At 61.4% G+C, this 17,701-nt stretch overlaps 1 protein-coding gene across 7 annotated transcripts in view; it reads left to right on the top strand.

Annotated features, from left to right (window-relative positions):
- Window positions 1-8,133: 8,133 nt before the first annotated feature.
- Window positions 8,134-17,701, top strand: part of RTEL1 (regulator of telomere elongation helicase 1) — a 28,309-nt gene continuing 18,741 nt past the window's right edge. For 3 of the 7 annotated variants that reach the window (XM_089897199.1, XM_089897200.1, XM_089897201.1), the window contains exons 1-10: window positions 8,134-8,432; window positions 8,843-9,115; window positions 10,048-10,243; window positions 10,527-10,620; window positions 11,147-11,228; window positions 11,404-11,464; window positions 14,542-14,617; window positions 15,064-15,148; window positions 15,460-15,525; window positions 16,187-16,340. In XM_089897199.1, coding sequence (XP_089753325.1) covers window positions 9,014-9,115; window positions 10,048-10,243; window positions 10,527-10,620; window positions 11,147-11,228; window positions 11,404-11,464; window positions 14,542-14,617; window positions 15,064-15,148; window positions 15,460-15,525; window positions 16,187-16,340 — 916 coding nt within the window. In that variant the 5' untranslated portion in view covers window positions 8,134-8,432; window positions 8,843-9,013. The remainder of the gene's footprint in view (window positions 8,433-8,842; window positions 9,116-10,047; window positions 10,244-10,526; window positions 10,621-11,146; window positions 11,229-11,403; window positions 11,465-14,541; window positions 14,618-15,063; window positions 15,149-15,459; window positions 15,526-16,186; window positions 16,341-17,701) is intronic. The other 4 variants (XM_089897203.1, XM_089897202.1, XM_089897204.1 and 1 more) reach the window with 2 other exon arrangements.

A 17,701-nucleotide genomic window follows, 5' to 3' on the forward strand; every position in this document is an offset into this window, starting at 1 on the left:
GTCTCACTGGCTCTCAACAAACCTGTATGCCCAATACTGTCACCCCCACTCAACCAAGAGAACACTGGGCCCAGGTAGCTGGGTGACTTGTTCAAAGCTCCTCCAGAGCAACCCCAGGTGGTCTGTGTTCTTTCCACCACTGCAGTAGGTCCCAAAGACTTGGGGGCTCAGACCCATGCACCTGCCTCCCTGGCTGGAGAAGCTAGTATAGGTCTCTAGAGAGATACTCCACGGAGAGCGACTCTGGCTCCCATGAAAGAGCATGCATAGTTACCCACAGCGTTCTTCCAAGGGGCAGACAGGTTGGACAAGAAACTTTCTGATGAAATTTCACTCAAGATAATGTTTTTAAATTGATTTCACATAAAACTGGGGAAAGTGCTGGTGTAGAAACAGGACACAGGACAGAAGTGACTAGGCCTTGTCTGAGGGAACAGCTTGCTGTGAGCAGGGTCCTCCAACAACCAGTGCAGAGAATGGTGCTATTTGATCTAAGTGTCCTGATGACCCAGACTCTTCCGGAGAGAGCCCGAGAAGTTGTGACGGGAGCACAGAGGAATCCTGAGCAAGCAGCAGGGAGAGCCTTTGGGGTCTTGGAGGAGACGCAGGGCGAAGACACATGACTTGGTCATTGGCTCAGGAGTGTGGGAGGGAGGGCCAGGTAGGGGTGGGCCTCAAAGGGGATTTTGGCCTGACTTGTCGATTTTGCTTTTTCACAAGCAGAATCTACTCGCGTATTACTTATGTCATTAAAAGTTAACTTCAGAAAGGAGGCTGAGGGGTACCTCCCAGGATGTGTGCTTGGGAGTTAGAGGAGGCAGGACCAGGCAGAGCGGCTCTCCAGGAACAGCAGAGCAGGAGATATTTGGACACTTGCAGAGGCTGGGGAGGTAGCCAGGCCTGTGCTCAGAAGGGAAGGTGGGGCAGGGAGTGACAGGGAGTCTGGTCAGGGGCCTAGCTGGGTCCTGGGAGAGGCCAGGGAGGAGGGGCCTCAGTCTAACCCTGCCAGCACCCACCACTCTGGCAACAGACACCAGCCCCCTACCCTGACCTTTCAGAGAGTCCTTTCTCATCCCGTGTTAAAACCTCCGAAAGAGTTTACCTTACAGGCCAGGAACCTGGGGCCTCACAGCTGCTCAAGGCCCTCACTGCCCCAAGCCTGAGATTTTCCCAGGAAAAGGGTTGCAAATTAATAACAGAGGAATTTTACAGACAAATGCCAGGGGCTCCCTTCCAGGCAGCTGTCACCTCAGCCTGGAGGGGGGCTGGTGGCAATTCAGGGGCAGGAGGGGGAGCTTGGGCAGGTGTGAGTGTAGGCAGGTGAGAGGGGAGAGGGCTGGGGGCTCAAGACTGAGGTCAGAGTCTCCGAGGTCATGGCTCTGCCCAGGGGACAAGTGTCCAACTGGGAAGTGAAGGACTATGTCCCGCGGCTGCAAACAGGGATGCAGCTTGGCGTCTGGTGGTCGTGGAGATCCCCTGGGTTGGTGGCCTATGAGGACCTTACTTCTCAGAAGACCCTTCCTCAAGAAGCCCAGTGGGAAGGGGCAACTCCCCAGGAGGGGGCTTGGGAGTGAGGCCTGCGCCGTCGTCTGGTTGCAAGTCAGAGGGGACTGCATGGTGGGTGGGGAACCGGCAAATTTGGAGACACTGAGCAGGGGGCAGCCTGCACCGGGGTTGGAGATCAGGGCTGGGCCCAGCCACATGCAAGACAGGAGGGTACGCCTGTATTTTCAGAGCCGGAGGGGCTTAAAGTTCCTCTCATTGCAGAGGGAAGAGGTGGAGGCCCAGACCTCTCCACAGACATAGCTCCAGCCAGGAAGTGGGGACTCGAGGCACGCCCTCCCTTTTCTCTCCTCACCAGGACCCTCTCTTCCGTCCCCATCACTGACTTCAGAAAGTCATTAAAAACAAATCTCTACCGTGAACTGGACTGCTTTGATCCCCTTCATAGTAAATGTTACACATGCAAAAGGCATATTGGCCTGTTGGATGGTTACATCTCAGAAGAGCAAGAGTTAGAAGGCACCAGGTCAGCCTAGAGTACCTGGTGACAACAGTAATCGTGCCCAAGGGGGATGGGGTGGGCACACCACACCCTTCCTCCGAACTGACTCTCAAGACCAGCCAGACCAGGCAGACACCCTCATCAGCCTCATTTCTACAGAGGAGAAGGAGGTGCAGAGAGGGCAAGTGGCACCCCCGAAGTCACACAGCATGCCAGGATGGCAGCCCTGTCACGAGCCCAGGCCTCTGCACTCTCCTGTTGGGAGCCTCATGGTGGGTGGGTGGGGGGTCTTCCAGAACTAGGAGGGAAGGGGGCCCACAGATTCCTGCTCACCCCTAAAAGTGCCCTGGAGGCTGCTGCTAACTGCCTCCTGACAGATGGAGCTTGTTGCCACCCAGGCTGCCCCTCTCTCACTTGTCAGAGTCTCCTCCCTCAGTGTCGGGAGCCCAGCATGGCAGGAGTTGACAGCAGCATTCACCTTTCTCTGGGAAAGGTGGCTGCAACAGTCATGCTGCCTGGCGTGGACTGGGCACTCACCTCTTGCCAGGCCCCGGGCCAAGCACTGTTTCCTGAAATAGCTCATTCAACCCTCAGAACAAGCCTAGGGGAGGTGCTGTCACTATCACGGTCACCCCGATGGGGAGATTGAGCCCCTGAGCGGCGAGGTAGCAGGTGCAAGGCCTTGCAGCTTACCAGAGTTGCATAAGGGGATGAACATGAGCGAGTCTACAAAAGTGCCTGAAGAGCTGAGCACCTGGGAAGGACACCAAGACGCAGTGTCCTCAGAACGCGGCCCACCAGGAGGCACTCAAGAGCGAGGCAGGGGCAAAGCTTTCCAATCTATGCACAAAGATGAGGCTAAGAGCAATCCTGCAGCGGCCACAGACCAGAGCAGAGGTGACACTTCAAGGCCACTGAGGCACGAAAGTCTGCTCCAATCAAAGATGTGTTTTCAGAGAGAAGCCATAGCTGGTTCACTTACACCAATTTTGGCCACAGTTACCGGCGCTGTCACGTAGCCACTTCTGGGCCAGACCTCTCTCCTATCAAACTGTTATGGCCGGGAGAAGCTGCAGGTGAGCACAGGTGTGTGTACACACGGGCTGCACTCTATAGAGGGCAGTGCTGATGGCAGAACATGAAAGGCCCAGCCCCATGTGATGTCAGCTATGAGCAGTTCTCCAGCTGGTACTGCAGCATGTCTTTGCTGGCCATGCTGGACGAAACTGACCAATGGCACTCATGGTCTCCTTCCTTCTTTTTTCTTTAAAAAAAATTTTTTTTTTTGGCTGCTTTGGGTCTTTGCTGTTGCACGCAGCCTTTCTCTAGTTGCTGCGAGTAAGGGCTACTCTTCGTTGCAGTGCGCAGGCTTCTCATCATTGCGGTGGCTTCTCTTGTTGCAGAGCACGGGCTCTAGGCACGTGGGCTTCAGTAGTTGTGGCATGTGGGCTCAGTAGTTGTGGCGCACGGGCTTAGTTGCTCCGCAGCATGTGGGATCTTCCCGGACCAGGGATCGAACCCGTGTCTCCTGCACTGGCAGGTGGATTCTTAACCGCTGTGCCACCAGGGAAGTCCCATGGTCTCCTTCTTGACACCATGGGTAACTTGGACACCCAGAACAATCCTGGGGAAAAGCATGGGTCAGCAGTGCCCCAAAGTCTGGCCAAGAAGAGGGTCTGGTGCCAGGAAACTCTGAGGTCGGAGGGTCTGGGCCCAAGCCCTGATGGCCATCGATGGTGTGGCTTCGTCTGCGTCCCTCCAGCGCCTAACCTCAGTCTGCTCATGTCAGAAGGATGAGAAGGAGGCCTGTGCAGGGGTTTTACCAACGAGGTGAAAAGCTGATAAATGCTCCCAGAAGTGGCTGCCCACTGTCCCCCAGCTCAGGCACAGATGGTGAATGAGGACGCACAGACCTGCCCCAGTGTGGGACTGGGGCCGCACTGGCCACCCTCACCTGCTGGTCCCAGTATCTCTGGGGGTGTCAGGGAGAGGGCAGGGGGCGTATGAAGTCCAGATGGATAAGACCCCCAGATGAATGTGGGGGGGTGGTCAGTGACGCACGTGGTCCCCTGCCAGGCTCCTGCAGAAGTCACTGGGGGCCAGAACCGCCGGCCCTGAGGGGCGGGGTCAGGGCGTTGCACACGTGGGTGGGCGGAGCTCTGGCGCCTCAGACAGAAGCGGGCACTGCGGACAGAGTCGAACTATCTGGGGAGAGGGGATTGCAGAGAGCCGCCCCCAGGGCGGACGGAAGGGTGGGCGAGGTGACGGGGTGAAGGTGGGGGCCGCCCGCCCGCCTAGCCATCTCGGGCACCGAGTGCAAAGGTGAAGCCGGTCCTGGGAAAGCCAGACTGGGCAGAGCGTTCCTGAGGAGAGCGACCCCCGCGTCCTTGCCCCGGGGGTCGCCTGGCAGCACTCCCGCGTCCAGTATGTGACCCCCGTTTCCCGCCTCGCCCGGTGCCCGCCCCTCCGCGGCAGCTCCGCGCCTGCTGCAGGCCCGGGAGGAGAGGGTCGTTGCCGTTGAGGGCGGTGGGTCTGCAGCTGGGGAGGTGGAGCGGCGGGGGAGGGAGGGGCAGACGCCCCCATCCTAGAAAGGCTCGGAAACAGCGGCAGCCCATCCCCCATCCAAACCCGCAGCGTAAAGGGCGGTGGCTTTTTCGACCGGGGCGGGTGGCACCGTGTCACAGAGGGTGGTCCCGAGCCCGCAGCGGCGAGGGGAGGGGCGGCGACGCGAGGTGCGGGCGCGGCTCGGCTCAGGTTTCCGTTTCCCGTCTTCTCGCAGCGCCCCCTCCCGTCCCCCGGCCCCTCTGTTGGCGCAGGGAGAGCCCGGGCCCCGCCGGCCCCGGGCTGGGACTCCTGCAAAGGGTCCCGCGCTCCTCCCTCTGACCCCCGAGAAGGCGCGGTCCGACCCGGGTCTGGGGTCCCCGGGCGCCTCCAGGGACCCTGCCCGCATCCCGCGAGCGCGCCCACCCACCCATGGGTCTCGGAGCCATCCTGAGGCAGTCGCTCCCGGCCTGGCACGGCAGCGCCCCAAGGGGCAAGGGCACCCCCGCACCGATGCCCCCACCCCGAGCGGAGCCCCTGCTCTGCGGCCCAAGTCCGTTAGGCTGGCGCCGCAATCCCCGCCTTATGGGCACCGAGTCTCCCCACCCGGCGGCCCTGAACCCCGTCTCCTGCGGGTTCCGCCCGGAGAGCGCCCGCGCCCTTGCAGAGCGTGGGGTCCGAGATGGGAAAACACTCCGTAATCGGCCCAGCGGTGGGCGAGGCCAGACAATAGCCTCTGCTCAGATCCGCCGCCCCAGGACTCCCGATGCCCCGGTGCCTACCGGACACGGTGCTGGCCATGGTGCTGGCGGCGGTGGGGTTGCGGAGGCCGGAGAGGCGCGGGCGGTGGCTGGAGCTGCAGTCGGCGAATGCTGCAGTGTCGGGGAGGGGGCAAGGGAGGGCAGGAGGCGGGAGCAGCGGGGAGAGGGAGGGAGGGGGAGAGAGAGAGAGAGAGAGAAAGCGCCTGGCTGTTGCACGGGCTGCAGCCGTCAGAGGGAGGGGATGATGGGAGGGGAGAGATCAGCCTGGGACGCAGAGCTGAGCGCTGCACTGCAACCCGTTGCCCATCCTCCCACCGCTCACCACTTGGAGCTGGTGCCCCCCCAACCTGGCTTTGTGCACTCCCCGGGGGGATGGCGGAAACAGCCCCCAATTCCCCAGGGTGGGTGCAGCAGGAGGCGATGGGCCTCAACATCAGAGTGGGGTAGGAGAGCTCTTCACTGAGGCCAGTGGAGGCTGGGTGGTGCCTTCTGTGCGCCCAGGCTTGTGCTGAGGGCTAAGCGAGTCATGGATGGTGAGGGTGGGGGCTGGTCTGGAAGGCCTCCAGGGGCATCCGAGAGCAGCTCCTGAGGCAGAGAAGAGGGTAAATTGATGTGAAGAGGCCTAGAACAAAGGCTTTGGAGCGAGACGGAGACTGGAGCCAATCCCAGCTCTGACATCTACTTGCTGTGTGACTGAGGGCGAGTTTCTGACCTCTCTGGGCCTCCATTTCTCGGGTGTGAGATGAGACAATGGTGTCAGTGCCCAGGTGGTGTAGGAGAGATGTGCACACTTGGTGAGTCGGTGGCGTCCTGCCCCTCCCCCCGCCAGACTCAGGGGTTTGGTTGATACCCCCAAAGGCAGAGCTGTTCCCGCAGTGACCATGTCACCTCTTTGGTGATGGGGATGGGAAGTCAGGCAGATGGAGCGTCATTCCCGTTTTAGGGACGGAGCCACTGAGGCCAAGAGAAGTGCTGACTCCACAAGCAATGAAGTCCTAGAACCAGAGCTAGATCTCTGGGAAACCTCGGGAACACACAGAGAGATGAGGAGGGCCCAGGACCTCTGTGTGCACACACAGCAAGCATGTGACTGGTTAACATCTGTCCTGTGGTCCACATGGGGTCGGGTCCACCGTGGGAGTCCCACAGAGCCTGGCAGAGCAGACACTCAGTGCAAGTTGGTTGACTTGCTCGAGATCGCAGTGCCTGCTGAGTGGGCTTGCTATGGCCAGCCTTCTTCTCCCCTTCTGCTCACCTCTCAGGACTCAGTACCACAGCATTTACGTGTTATAATTAATAGGAGCCTGGGCAGGAGTCCCTATGCACAATGTGTGACCAGGGTCCTCAGCTCCCTTTCTGGCCCAGGAGTTTGCCAAGTCTCTGGGTCCTGGACTTCCCTTCCTTGGACTTTTGTGGGGGAAATGCCATTACTCTCAGAAGATGGGGGGTGTGGAGGTGAAGAGTGGGACTCCTGGCTCTGGGACTTGCTGCCGTCTTTGGGAAATCTACTAACCACCCACCCCGTGCTTCCTTTCCTCACCTGTAAGGACTGGATCATAAAAGCACTTATCTCAGGGGTCGTTGGAAGGACAACCGTGTTAATGCCGGCATGGATGGTACTGAAATGTGTGCCTAGTGAGCATTCAGCAAGTGTGTGGCCGGGTCTCCTCTTCTCCAAGCTCCCTGCTGAGATAGACACTCTACTGTCCCCTCACTGGAACAAGTGGGTGTGGGTGGATGCCAGTGTGTGCCAGGGGCTTCCCCAAGCATGATCTCACACACATCAGCCTAGACACTCATGTGGCATTAAGGTGCCATCAGTGGGAAAACATCTGGACATTAAACAGCCCACAAGACCCTCTAAAATCAGCCTTGCCAGCTGACTGTGGGCTGTCACTTCAGCGTCAGTTTCTCCCTGGTGCTCTTTGGGGCATGCTGGGGTCACCTAGACAAACACTTCTTTTTTTTTTAATATTTATTTATTTGGTTGCGCTGGGTCTTAGTTGCGGCTCATGGGCTCCTTAGTTGTGGAATGTGAACTCTTAGTTGCAGCATGCATGTGGGTTCTAGTTCCCTGGATCAGGGATGGAACCTGGGCCCCCTGCATCGGGATTGCAGAGTCTCAACCACTGCAGCATCAGGGACGTCCATAGACAAACACTTCTGACCACACAGAGCTGTGCAGACCCCTGGAACCTCCCTATTGACTGCCAGCTGGTGCTGGGTGCTGGGGATTCAGAGGTCCCGCCCTGACCAGTGGGGGACATTGACCGGAAAAGCGGCTGGACCTAGAGGACAGTAAGGAGAGGATCTGGTGAGGCTCTCAGGAGCCGAGTCACGGGCAAGGGACAGCCATTTGCGAAATTTAAGGAGAGTGATCAGCTCAGACTCGAGTCTTTAAAAGACCTCTGGGTCTTTCGAGAAAAGGGAAGCCACAGGAAACCTGTTAGAAGGCTTGTGCTGTTGTCCGGGCAGTTGTCCGAGGGGGCTTGGCCCAGGGGGGAAGTGGAACGGAGACCCTGGTGGGGAGGGAGGAGACGGCGGGACCCCAGGTTCGTGCCCGCGGGCGAGGAGGTGCCGGTCTTCGGGCTCAGGGTCAACTGAAGGGGCGGGTGCGACGTGGAACGCTGCGCGCCATCAGAGCGCGGACCCCGAGGGAGGGGACCAGTTTCCGGCCGAAGCACTGCGCAGCGGACCGGAATTGGGGGCGGAAGTGCAGCGCGTTCACGGATGACTGCGCGCCTCAGCCCGCAAGGTCGGACCGGCTGCCTCCTGAGGACGCGGTGGTGGTGAGTCGGACGGACTGGGGCGAAGTCCTGGAGATCCCGGTCGTGGAAGGCTCCCCGCCGAGACCCTGGCACTGGAACCTGTGCCCAAGCGGCGGCTTCCGCAACTGCAACTCCCGGCAGGCCCCGCGCAGCCCTCGGGCCGCGCGCTGGCGATTTTGGCGCGCTGCATTGTGGGGCGCGTAGTGCCCGGCTCCGAGCTCGTGGAGGGCGCCGGGTCCGCGGGAAGGGCGGCCCGGCGGGGTTTAGGAGCGCGGGCTGTTAGTCCGAGTGTCCGTGCGAAACCAGGCCTCGGGGGGCTGAGTGGTTTGCTGGGCGCCGCACGGATTCGCGTCCCAGGTCAGAGCAGCACACGTGCTCTTTCGCTGCCCACCTGGGAGGGATGGGGCTGGTCCGTGGAGCGGAGGGTTGGGAGCCGCAGGGGCGGGGGGGTCCCGACCGGCCCAGGCTGGGGGGGGGGGCTCCGCTGGGAACTGTGGCCCCTCAAGCTCTGGCGGAGGTCAATGCAGTGTTATTGCGGGTGGAGCACGTGGAGCTGCATCTGGCCCCTGCCCTGTCGCCTCTCCCGGAGCACGGTGGAGCTGCCTGGGGCGGGAGAACAAGACAGGGCCGACATCTCTCCGAGCTCCTTATGACAGGATGTCACAGGCTCGCCTTCGGACCTGTTTGCGGAGGCACTGCCTGAGGGGACTGGTGAAGTGGCCTGGCGCTCGGGGAAAGGGTCGCTACAAACAGTTTTGTCATTGCAGTCTCTGCCATAGGGGCTCCCGTGGAGAACGTGTCCCAGCGGCACAGGCTGGCATAACTTACCTGGAGCGGCTGAGACCCTGAGATGTTCGGAGAGGGGTTTGTCTCGCAGACCCACACAGCTTGCGTTTCAGCCAGCCTCTGTGTCCGCCCGAGACAGAGAGTAGGCCAGTATGCCCAAGATAACCCTGAATGGCGTGACAGTGGATTTCCCTTTCCAGCCATACAAATGTCAAGAGGAGTACATGAGCAAGGTCTTGGAGTGTCTGCAGAAGGTGAGGCTGCAGACGGAGGGGCTTGTTCCCAGGGGATGGGTCAGAGTGGGTAGAGCCTCAGCAAGACCCAGTGTACACGCACTGTCCCATTTACTCCGGCCAGGTCCTCCTGGTGAAGCTACCCTTCTGGACGTGGGAGGCGACCATAAATAGGGCTCATGTTCTAGGTGGGGTAGGAGAGATGCTAAACAAATAAACAAAAAGGATAATTCTAGACGGTGAGGAGTGCTGTAAAGAAAAGACATAAGGTGATAGACTTAAGAGCGCCTTGGGGGCCTCTCTGCGCAGGTGGAATGTGAGTGAGGCCAAGCGATGAGGGCGTCCAGCTGAGGGTCTGGAGGAAGTATTTCCACACAGAGGGACAGGTGGTGCCCAGCCCTCCTTAGGGGAGGTCGTTAAACCTCAGGGGGTGCAGCTTGCTTTCTGCTGGGTTTCTGGGCATGCCCTTTTGTACCCTGCCCAAGCCCCCAGCCCTTGAGGGCTGCCTCTGTAGCTGGGCCCATGTTCCCATGCCTGCGGCAGCTGGGGGCAGCTTTGCAGACATGGCTGTGTCGGCCCAAGTTTCCACTCAGGCTACCGGCCGAGAGCTATGTAGACCGTCAGGTTCCGTTCAGGTAGTGTAACTGCTTGGATCCAGAATCAGAGTCAAACTCCCATTCTGGGGCTTGACACCTAATTAGTCATCTTCCTGTTTGTATTAGGCTGAAAAATACCGTGGTATTTTGGGTAATGCTCTGTAAATTGTTTGCTAATGAGACCTGGTTTGGTCTACAGCTTTTGGTTTGAGAGTGGAGAGGTCCTGCGGCATTTTACGTCCCCCGCTGAGTGGGGGCAGAGCTGCCCCAGGGGCTGCAGGGCTTGTCTCAGGTGGGCTGTGTGGCCTGCAGAGCCTGCCCCTGCTCCCCCGTGACCCTGTTCCCCACCCCATTTAGAAAGTGAACGGCGTTCTGGAGAGCCCCACGGGCACGGGGAAGACGCTGTGTCTCCTCTGCAGCACGCTGGCCTGGCGGGAGCAGCTCCGAGACGCTGTCTCTGCCCGCAAGATTGCCGAGAGGGTGTCAGGGGAGCTCTTCCTTGACCGCGCCTTGGCGTCCTGGGGGAACGCTGCCCTGGAAGGAGATGTCCCAGGTGATGCCCCTTTTTGCCCCTTTTTGCCCCTTTCCTGGTCCCGGGCTGGGAGGCGGGGAAGGAAGGAGGGTTGTAGCTGCCATGTCATTTCTCGCCATCCTGGCTGTAAACCTAGGGTCAGAACCTTATGGCCAAATGAGGACCCTGCAGAGACCCACTGCACTCCTTCCTGTAGCGAGTATTGGGCATCGATGCTTAGCTGTCCCCGGGCCGAGTTAGCTGAGTGCCCCGGGTTAACTGCACACGTGGGCCATGACCTGTCCTGTTCCCTTGTGCCGGGCAGCGTGCTACGCGGACGTCCCAAAGATCATTTACGCCTCCAGGACCCACTCGCAGCTCACTCAGGTCATCAGTGAGCTCCGGAACACCTCCTACCGGTGGGTCAGGCGGCGTCCACCCCTGCCTTGGGGTCACGGGGGTGTTCTGCCTGGACCCCACCCTGGGGTCGCGCCGTGCTCTGGCTGTGGGGCTGCCGCCCTGACCTCAGGCTCATACCCTGAGCTCCTCGCAGCCATCGGGGTGTCAGCTGTGGGCATGGGTCAGGGCAGCTGTGCGGGGGAGGCCCTGCCCCGTGTTGGAGCCCCCAGCACTGCTGCAGGAGAGTTGGTGTCCCCTCCCCGCCGGCCTCCCACGAGAGGGAGGATGCAGGTGGCAAGGTCTCCCTGAGGCCTGCCCCAGTCTCTCGGCCTCGCCCTGGATGCTGACTCAGAGCAGGCCGTGCCACGGTGAAAGCCCCTCTCGAGCCTGGGGCGGATTTCCGCCCCAGCCACTCCCTCTGGCTGCCCGGGCGTGTGAGCCAAGCTTCCCTGGGCTCCCGGTGCAGCCCACGTGGCTCCTGCCGCTGGACAGCACTGGGGCCCCCGCCCTCTGATCTTTGGGCCCCCCAACCGTCTCCTCCACCAGGCCCCGAGTGTGTGTGCTGGGCTCCCGGGAGCAGCTGTGTATCCATCCCGAGGTGAAGAGGCAGGAGAGTAACCACACGCAGGTGGGCTCCTGGGGCGCCCAGCCTGGCCTTGGTGGGTCTGCTGCTGCTGCGTGGGTGCTGCCCCTGGGAGACGGAGGGGTAAAGAGCTGGCGGGGGTGGAGCTGGGAGGGGGTGCCTGGCTGGGGCTGGGGCAGGGCTCGGCCGTCACACGAGCCCAGACCTCATGTTCACCCAGGTCCACTTGTGCCGCAAGAAGGTGGCAAGTCGCTCCTGTCACTTCTACAACAACGTGGAAGGTGAGAAGGCTCGAGGTGGTGCCTCCTGCCCACGGAGAGCGCGCTGCAGGGGGAGTGGAGTCTGGGCGCCTCTGAGGGCTGGGCTCAGCGGCCTCCTGGGCTGCTGGCTGCTGCCCCTCAGTGCCCCGCTCTGGGCTGTCGAGGTGCCTGCGCTCTGTCTCCTGACGACCGGCATTGGCGTGCGTGCAGAGGAGCTCACGCGGTGGGGCCGAGGAAGGGCCTGAACCGTGCCAACAGCATGCTTTGTGCAGAGTGCGTGCTCCCTTCTGGAGGGCTGGAAATTGGGCGCCTGCCAGTCAGGGGTGCCCCCTGGGCGCTGGGTCTCTGGAGAGCATTTCACTCTTGGTCTCAGCTCGTTCTGGGGGAGTCAGCCAGGGAGGGGGTACTGGAAGCTCCTCCACGTGTTTTTCCCTTTGCTGATTTTGTGGTGCATCCTGTCACTGCCGCCTGTAACTCGGTGGGTGTGACGTGCCCTGAGCCCCTGGGGTCCTCCTAGTGACTCCTCCAGCCTCATCCAGAAACGGACGAGAGTGGAAAGCGCAGTGTTTGCGACAACGGCCGGCCCAGGTGCGGCGTGGTTGTGTGACCGCAGGTGCCCAGGGCCCTGTGAAGGGGACCCTTTGTCTCCTGTCACTGACTTTCTTGGGGCCCAGAGTGGAAGGGCGGCACTGGTGCCCTTGCCTCCGAATTCCTGCTTTTCCGCCTGTGGCTGCCCTTTGTGTCTGTCAGGACTTCTGGAGCCAGAGGTGATGGCAGAGAGGCTTCTCTGTGGTGTGGCCTTTCCAGACGGGGCTGTGTGGCCTGGGGGCGGGGTCACGCTTCTGTGGGGTCAGGGCTCCCTCTGTTTCCTGCCTCAGGGTTGGGACTCAGACCCTGCAGTGAGCCGGGCCCCAGAGAGTTCACATTGGTGACCCGCAGGCCACCGTCTACTTGGGTTGCGAGAGCCCAGCGGGCCAGGCCTGTGCTAGGCAGTGGGTCAGGACAGCAGTACGGTCCCAGAGGCCTGAGCTGGGAGTCCCAGCGCCCTTGGAGAGAGGGAGGGGGGTTGCCTGATGCGGGCTTGGGCTCTGGCGGGCCGGCTGTGGGTAGGGCTGCACGGCTTGGCCTCTGGGGCGATGACCCAGGCTCCCAGGCTCATTCCTCACCGCCTTCCCCTTGGCGGTGTCCCTTGGTCTGGTGGCGCCAAGGACCCTCAGGACAGCAATGAAGTGTAAGGCTGAGGATGGCCTGTGGCAGCTGTCGTGGCCCCGGGCTGGAGACTGCTGGCCGCCAGCTCTGCTGTCCTGTCGGCGTCAGGCCTCTGGGTGTCAGGTCGCCTGAAGGCTGCTCTCTTGTCCTCGTCCCCCCGCTGCTTGGCCCTCTGTCCTCAGTCCTGCCTTCCCACGGGCCCTGGTGTCAGGCCCGTGATGCTCGACGGAGCTGCCCCCCCTTTGCTGCACTGTGGCTGCCTCCCCTGTCCTTGTCCCTGGCAAAGGGGGTTCCAGGTGTCCTGTTGGCCACAGGCCAGAGCCGTTAGGGTGTGAACCGCTCCAGCCACGTTTCCACAGCAGCTTGGAGTGGCCAGCTTGCCCACTCTGCTGGACCAGCCCTCACCTGCAGGGTCCTGTCCCTCACCTGCAGCACCCCTCACCTCACCTGGAGGGTCCTTGAGGAGGGAGGGGCCAGGAGGCCAGGGGACGGGTGGGAGCTGGGGGGAGCTTCCCATCCATGGTGGAGGCACCCTTGGAGCTGCTGCGTGTTGGGCCCCTGGCTGCAGGCCCCTCCCCGCTGCCCCAGGCCCTGTGTGGCAGAGCAGGGGCTGTCCCAGCTGGCCTGCTGGCTCTGGCCTCTCTGTCCCCTCCCCAGTCCCTGCCCCTGCTCTGCTGTGCTCTTTCTGCCTGTTCATCGAGGGCATCCACTCACCGTAAGCCGGTGCCCCCCGGCTGTCTCAGCCTCCTTTACCAGCTGACGCACGGGATGCGATGGGGTGTCTCCAGCAGGTGCCCAGGCCTTGCAGGGGGAGAGGAGTGGGCAGAGACCCCAGGAGGGGTCTGAGAGGCGTGCAGAGTGGGAGCCCTGCCTGGCTGCGTCCCGCGGGGAGCAAGCAGTGTGGCCCGGCCAGGCCCCTCCCTCCTCTCCACTGCCCGCTCCCCAGCCCCCCTCGCCCCAGGTAGGTGACTGAGCTGTGGGACCGGCCTGCTGCAGAGCGTGCCGATTGGCTGGTCTGTTGCTATGGTGCTGCTGAGTGGATGGCTCTTCTTCCTTCCCCTGCCTGCTGTGGGGGGGGGGGCACCCTGGGGGCGGCCACTGCTGAGGGCCTGTGTGTTCTGGTCTGTGCTGTTAAGGGCTGGGCCTGGTACCTGCCCCAGTGGGACTGGGGGCCGGGGACCTGTGTCCACATGGGGCTGCCCTGAGACTCTGGGTGCTAATTAGAGGAGACCTTTGCTCCCATCTGCTGGGACGGGCCTGGGTGTCGCTGGGTTATAGTACTTCCCTGGCCGATTCCTATGGGCCCGACTGGGGGGCCTGTGTCCCTTCTTGAGGCCCGTCCCGCCCAGGGACACACAGCCAGCAGGGAGTGGGGCCTGTCTGGGCTGCATCCTGAGGAAGGGGCGGGGCCCCAGGGCTGCAGGGCCTCAGGTGGGCTCTGCGCCTCCCGCCCGGATAGCACAGGCAGTGACAGCAAATCGTTTCTGCCGCTGGCCGTGTGCAGCCTGGCTTCCTTAAGAGGGAGACTCTGGGCTTGTTCTTGGGGGAGTGCGGTGAAGCGAGAGGAAGGGACTTGCTGCCAAACTGAAGCCTGATTGCAGGGCAGGTGCCCCGGTGCTCACGGGAGCCGCCCCGGCCTGGAGAGGGTCTGGTGGTGACAGGCTGAGGGCTGGCCCCCACCCCACCCCACCCCGGGGTCTCCTCTTGGTGTTCAGCCTCAGGCCTGCATCTGCCCAAGGCACAGAGCAGGGCTCCCTTGGGACTCGCTTTAGGCTTGGCGCCCTCCCCAGGGGCTGCCTGTTGCCAGGAGCCATTCCATCCCGGGTGCCTCCCGCGGTCCGGGTACTCTGGACCAGAGAGCCTGTGTTTACGCCCGCCCGTGTCCCCAGAGAAGAGCCTGGAGCCGGAGCTGGCTTGCCGCGTCCTGGACATCGAGGACCTGGTCAGCAGTGGGACGAGGCACAGGTAACCCGCCAGGGCTGGGCTCCCTCCATGCGCACAGGCAGGCACGTTTCTCTCCTGAAGCATCGGAAGAAGTGAGACGCTCCTTCCCAGCCCCCAGCCCCCTGCCCCCGCCCACTGGGCCTTTGTTCCTGGGGCATCCATCTCGTTCTCCACCTGACACTGCCCCTCCTCTCTGAAGCTGGCTGCGACCTTGTAGCTTCAGGGCTCCAGTCGTGGTGACACATGCCCGACTGCCCTGCTTCTCACCATCTCATCCACCTGCCCAGGATCAGGCTTGGTCTTTTTGTTTTTGTAGATTTTTAAATGAGTGACCCACTCACACGGTTGAAAACTGATGGTGTGAGGGGTGGCCGGCAAGCCTTCCCGCTGCCCCAGGCCGTGGCTCTCTCGCACCCCGGGGAACCCTCCCAGCCTGCACTGTGCCCCAGCACCTCCTCTCCCTCCAGAGTGTGCCCCTACTACCTGTCTCGGAACCTGAAGCAGCAGGCCGACATCATCTTCATGCCCTACAACTACCTGTTGGACGCCAAGGTAAGGCCTCGGCCTGCGTAGCTGACGATGCCTGATGGCAGGGCACGTCCCAGGCTCAGGAGGGGCCGGCAGAGCCCATGCTGGGATCAGACCTTCGCTCGGAGCCAGCACTTGGAGCCACAGGCTGGCACCGAGGGACCAGCCCCTCACCGGCCCGAGGCTGTGACTCGTTCTGAGCTCTGGGAGTGTGTGGCCTGGTAGGAGTGAGGGGACCCCACGCGGCCGGGGTCCATGTCCCTCTCTCCAGCTGGACCCCGCGAGACCGCCTGGGAGCATCAGCCTCAGCCTGGCGTCTTCCTCTCTTGCTGTAGAGCCGCCGTGCATATGGCATCGACCTGAAGGGGACGGTCGTGGTCTTTGACGAAGCTCACAACGTGGTGAGTGTCTGGGTGGCCTTCCTGACACCCCCTTCCTCCGGCCCACTTTCTTGCGCACAACAGCTGGGCCTTTCTGTCCAGACCCCCGCGTCCCACCGTCAGGACCAAGCAAAACTGGGCAAGGTGGGCTGCCGACCTGTGCCTGCCATTTGCACGCAAGACCCCCAGACCCTTCCTGCCATCTCACTCCTTCTCTTCCCTTTTGTTCCTGGTGGCTGCCTCCCTGCTGCCTGCTCGCCCTGCCCCTCCTGTCCTGTGGCCTGTGTCAGGGCCCAAGGACCATGTCTCCAGGAGTCGTGGACCTTGACCAGAGCACTGGAAGAGGAAGGCCACCTGGGGAGCCTGGAGGGGTCCACAAGAGCCTGGCATCCTCAGCCCCACTGGGTTCCAGGCAGTTGTTGGCATGGGGACGGTGGGCCCATGGGCCAGATTCGGCTTTCGAGAGAAGCTAGAAGCTAGAGTTTAACGGGAAATTTTCTAACTATAAAATGTAGGCAGGTCAAGTAAAATTGTTTTCAAACACTGTCTGGGCCAGACATCCATCTCTGGGCCAGTTTGAGACCCGGCCTTGAGAACACAAGGGGCCTCTTGCTTCCCCTCCCTCTGCCCCCCGTCACCTCTGCCTCATCGAGCCCCGTGACGGGTGTGCTCGGGCTCACAGGAGAAGATGTGTGAGGAGGCCGCGTCCTTCGACCTGACGCCCCACGACGTGGCTTCGGGACTGGACGTGATAGACCAGGTGCTGGAGGAGCAGGCCAAGGTGGCGCGGCAGGCCGAGCTCCACCCAGAGTTCAGCGCGGACTCGGCCAGCTCAGGTGCGCTCGCGGGCAGGGACCGTAGACCAGACGAGGGGCCAGTCTGCCCAGGGCCCTTCTTTCAAGTCTGCCTCAGGGGCAGCGCCAGCCTCTGTAAGAGTCTTGGCCTCACAGATGGAGGTGGGGAGGTGGGTACTGCCCAACCTGTCAGCACTCTCTCAAGTCCTTTTCACCGTTTCCCCAGGGGTGTGAACTTGCCTCTACTGCAAGGAAGTGAAAACCAAGGGTGTCAGCCGTAATGACGTTTTGTAAGGACCCGCGAGCATCGTCCACAGGAACGGCGCTCAGCGACTCATACCCCGCGTTTTCCTTTTGCAGCAGTGATTGCAGTGTGTGTAGAAATACTTGGTGGACGCAGTTGGTTTGTCCAGACATTCTGCGTGGCCTTTGTTAGTGTTAGGAATCCACCTCTTGCTCGCCAGACCACTTTGTAGCAAGCGTTCCTACTGTCGAGTTGCTGCAGGTTCGTAGCATTTGCGCCCGGCCCTTTGGACGTCACCCACGTCCTGTCGTGTCCTTCACGCGAGTGTGGGGCGGGGCGTGAACAGCCTCAGCTTCCCGGTCCCTTTACAGTCACACACATGGACAGACTCCAGAGGGCGCAGAGGCCCCTTCTCCCGCCAGGCCACCTGCTTCGGCCCCCTCTGCAAGGGTCTCCGGGCCTTCTTTGACGCGCTCACAGGCTGTGTTGGGGGAGAGAAGGTTTGTAAACGGCTTTGTGTGTTTAGCACAGAAGTTCTCAAACGTGTTGGCCTCAGGACCCTTTATGTCTTAAACTTTACGTTCTTTTTTTTTTTTTTTTTTTTTTTGTGGCCTCTCCTGTTGCAGAGCACAGGCTCTGGACGCGCAGGCTCAGCGGCCATGGCTCACGGGCTTAGTTGCTCCGTGGCATGTGGGATCCTCCTGGACTGGGGCACGAACCCGTGTCCCCTGCATCAGCAGGTGGACTCTCAACCACTGCGCCACCAGGGAAGCCCAAACTCTACGTTCTTGAAACGTACTGAGCTTTGTTTATGTGAGTTACATCTATGGATAATTAGTGTATTAGAAGTAAAAACTAAATAACAAACTGTTACGTGTCAATTTCCTAGGGCTGCCTTAACAAAGTACCACAAGCTGGGAGGCTTCAACAACAGAAGTTTATCCTCTCAGTTCTGGGGCTAGACGTCCACGTGTTGGGTGTCAGCCGGGGTGGCTCCTTCTGTGAGTTCCTGGGGCATGTGCTCGAGGCCTCTCTGTCCCAGCTCTGGCAGCTACTGGCAGACCTGGGCTTGTAGACGCCTCACTGCAGTCCCACTCCCATCTTCACATGGTGTCCTCTCTCATAGGGATGCCTGTCACTGGTTGAGGGCCCAACCCAC

This window comes from Delphinapterus leucas, chromosome 15 (assembly GCF_059928025.1).
Source record: "Delphinapterus leucas isolate spDelLeu-1000000601 "Yukka" chromosome 15, BTC_Dleu_Yukka2, whole genome shotgun sequence".
Taxonomy (NCBI): Eukaryota; Metazoa; Chordata; class Mammalia; order Artiodactyla; family Monodontidae; genus Delphinapterus; species Delphinapterus leucas.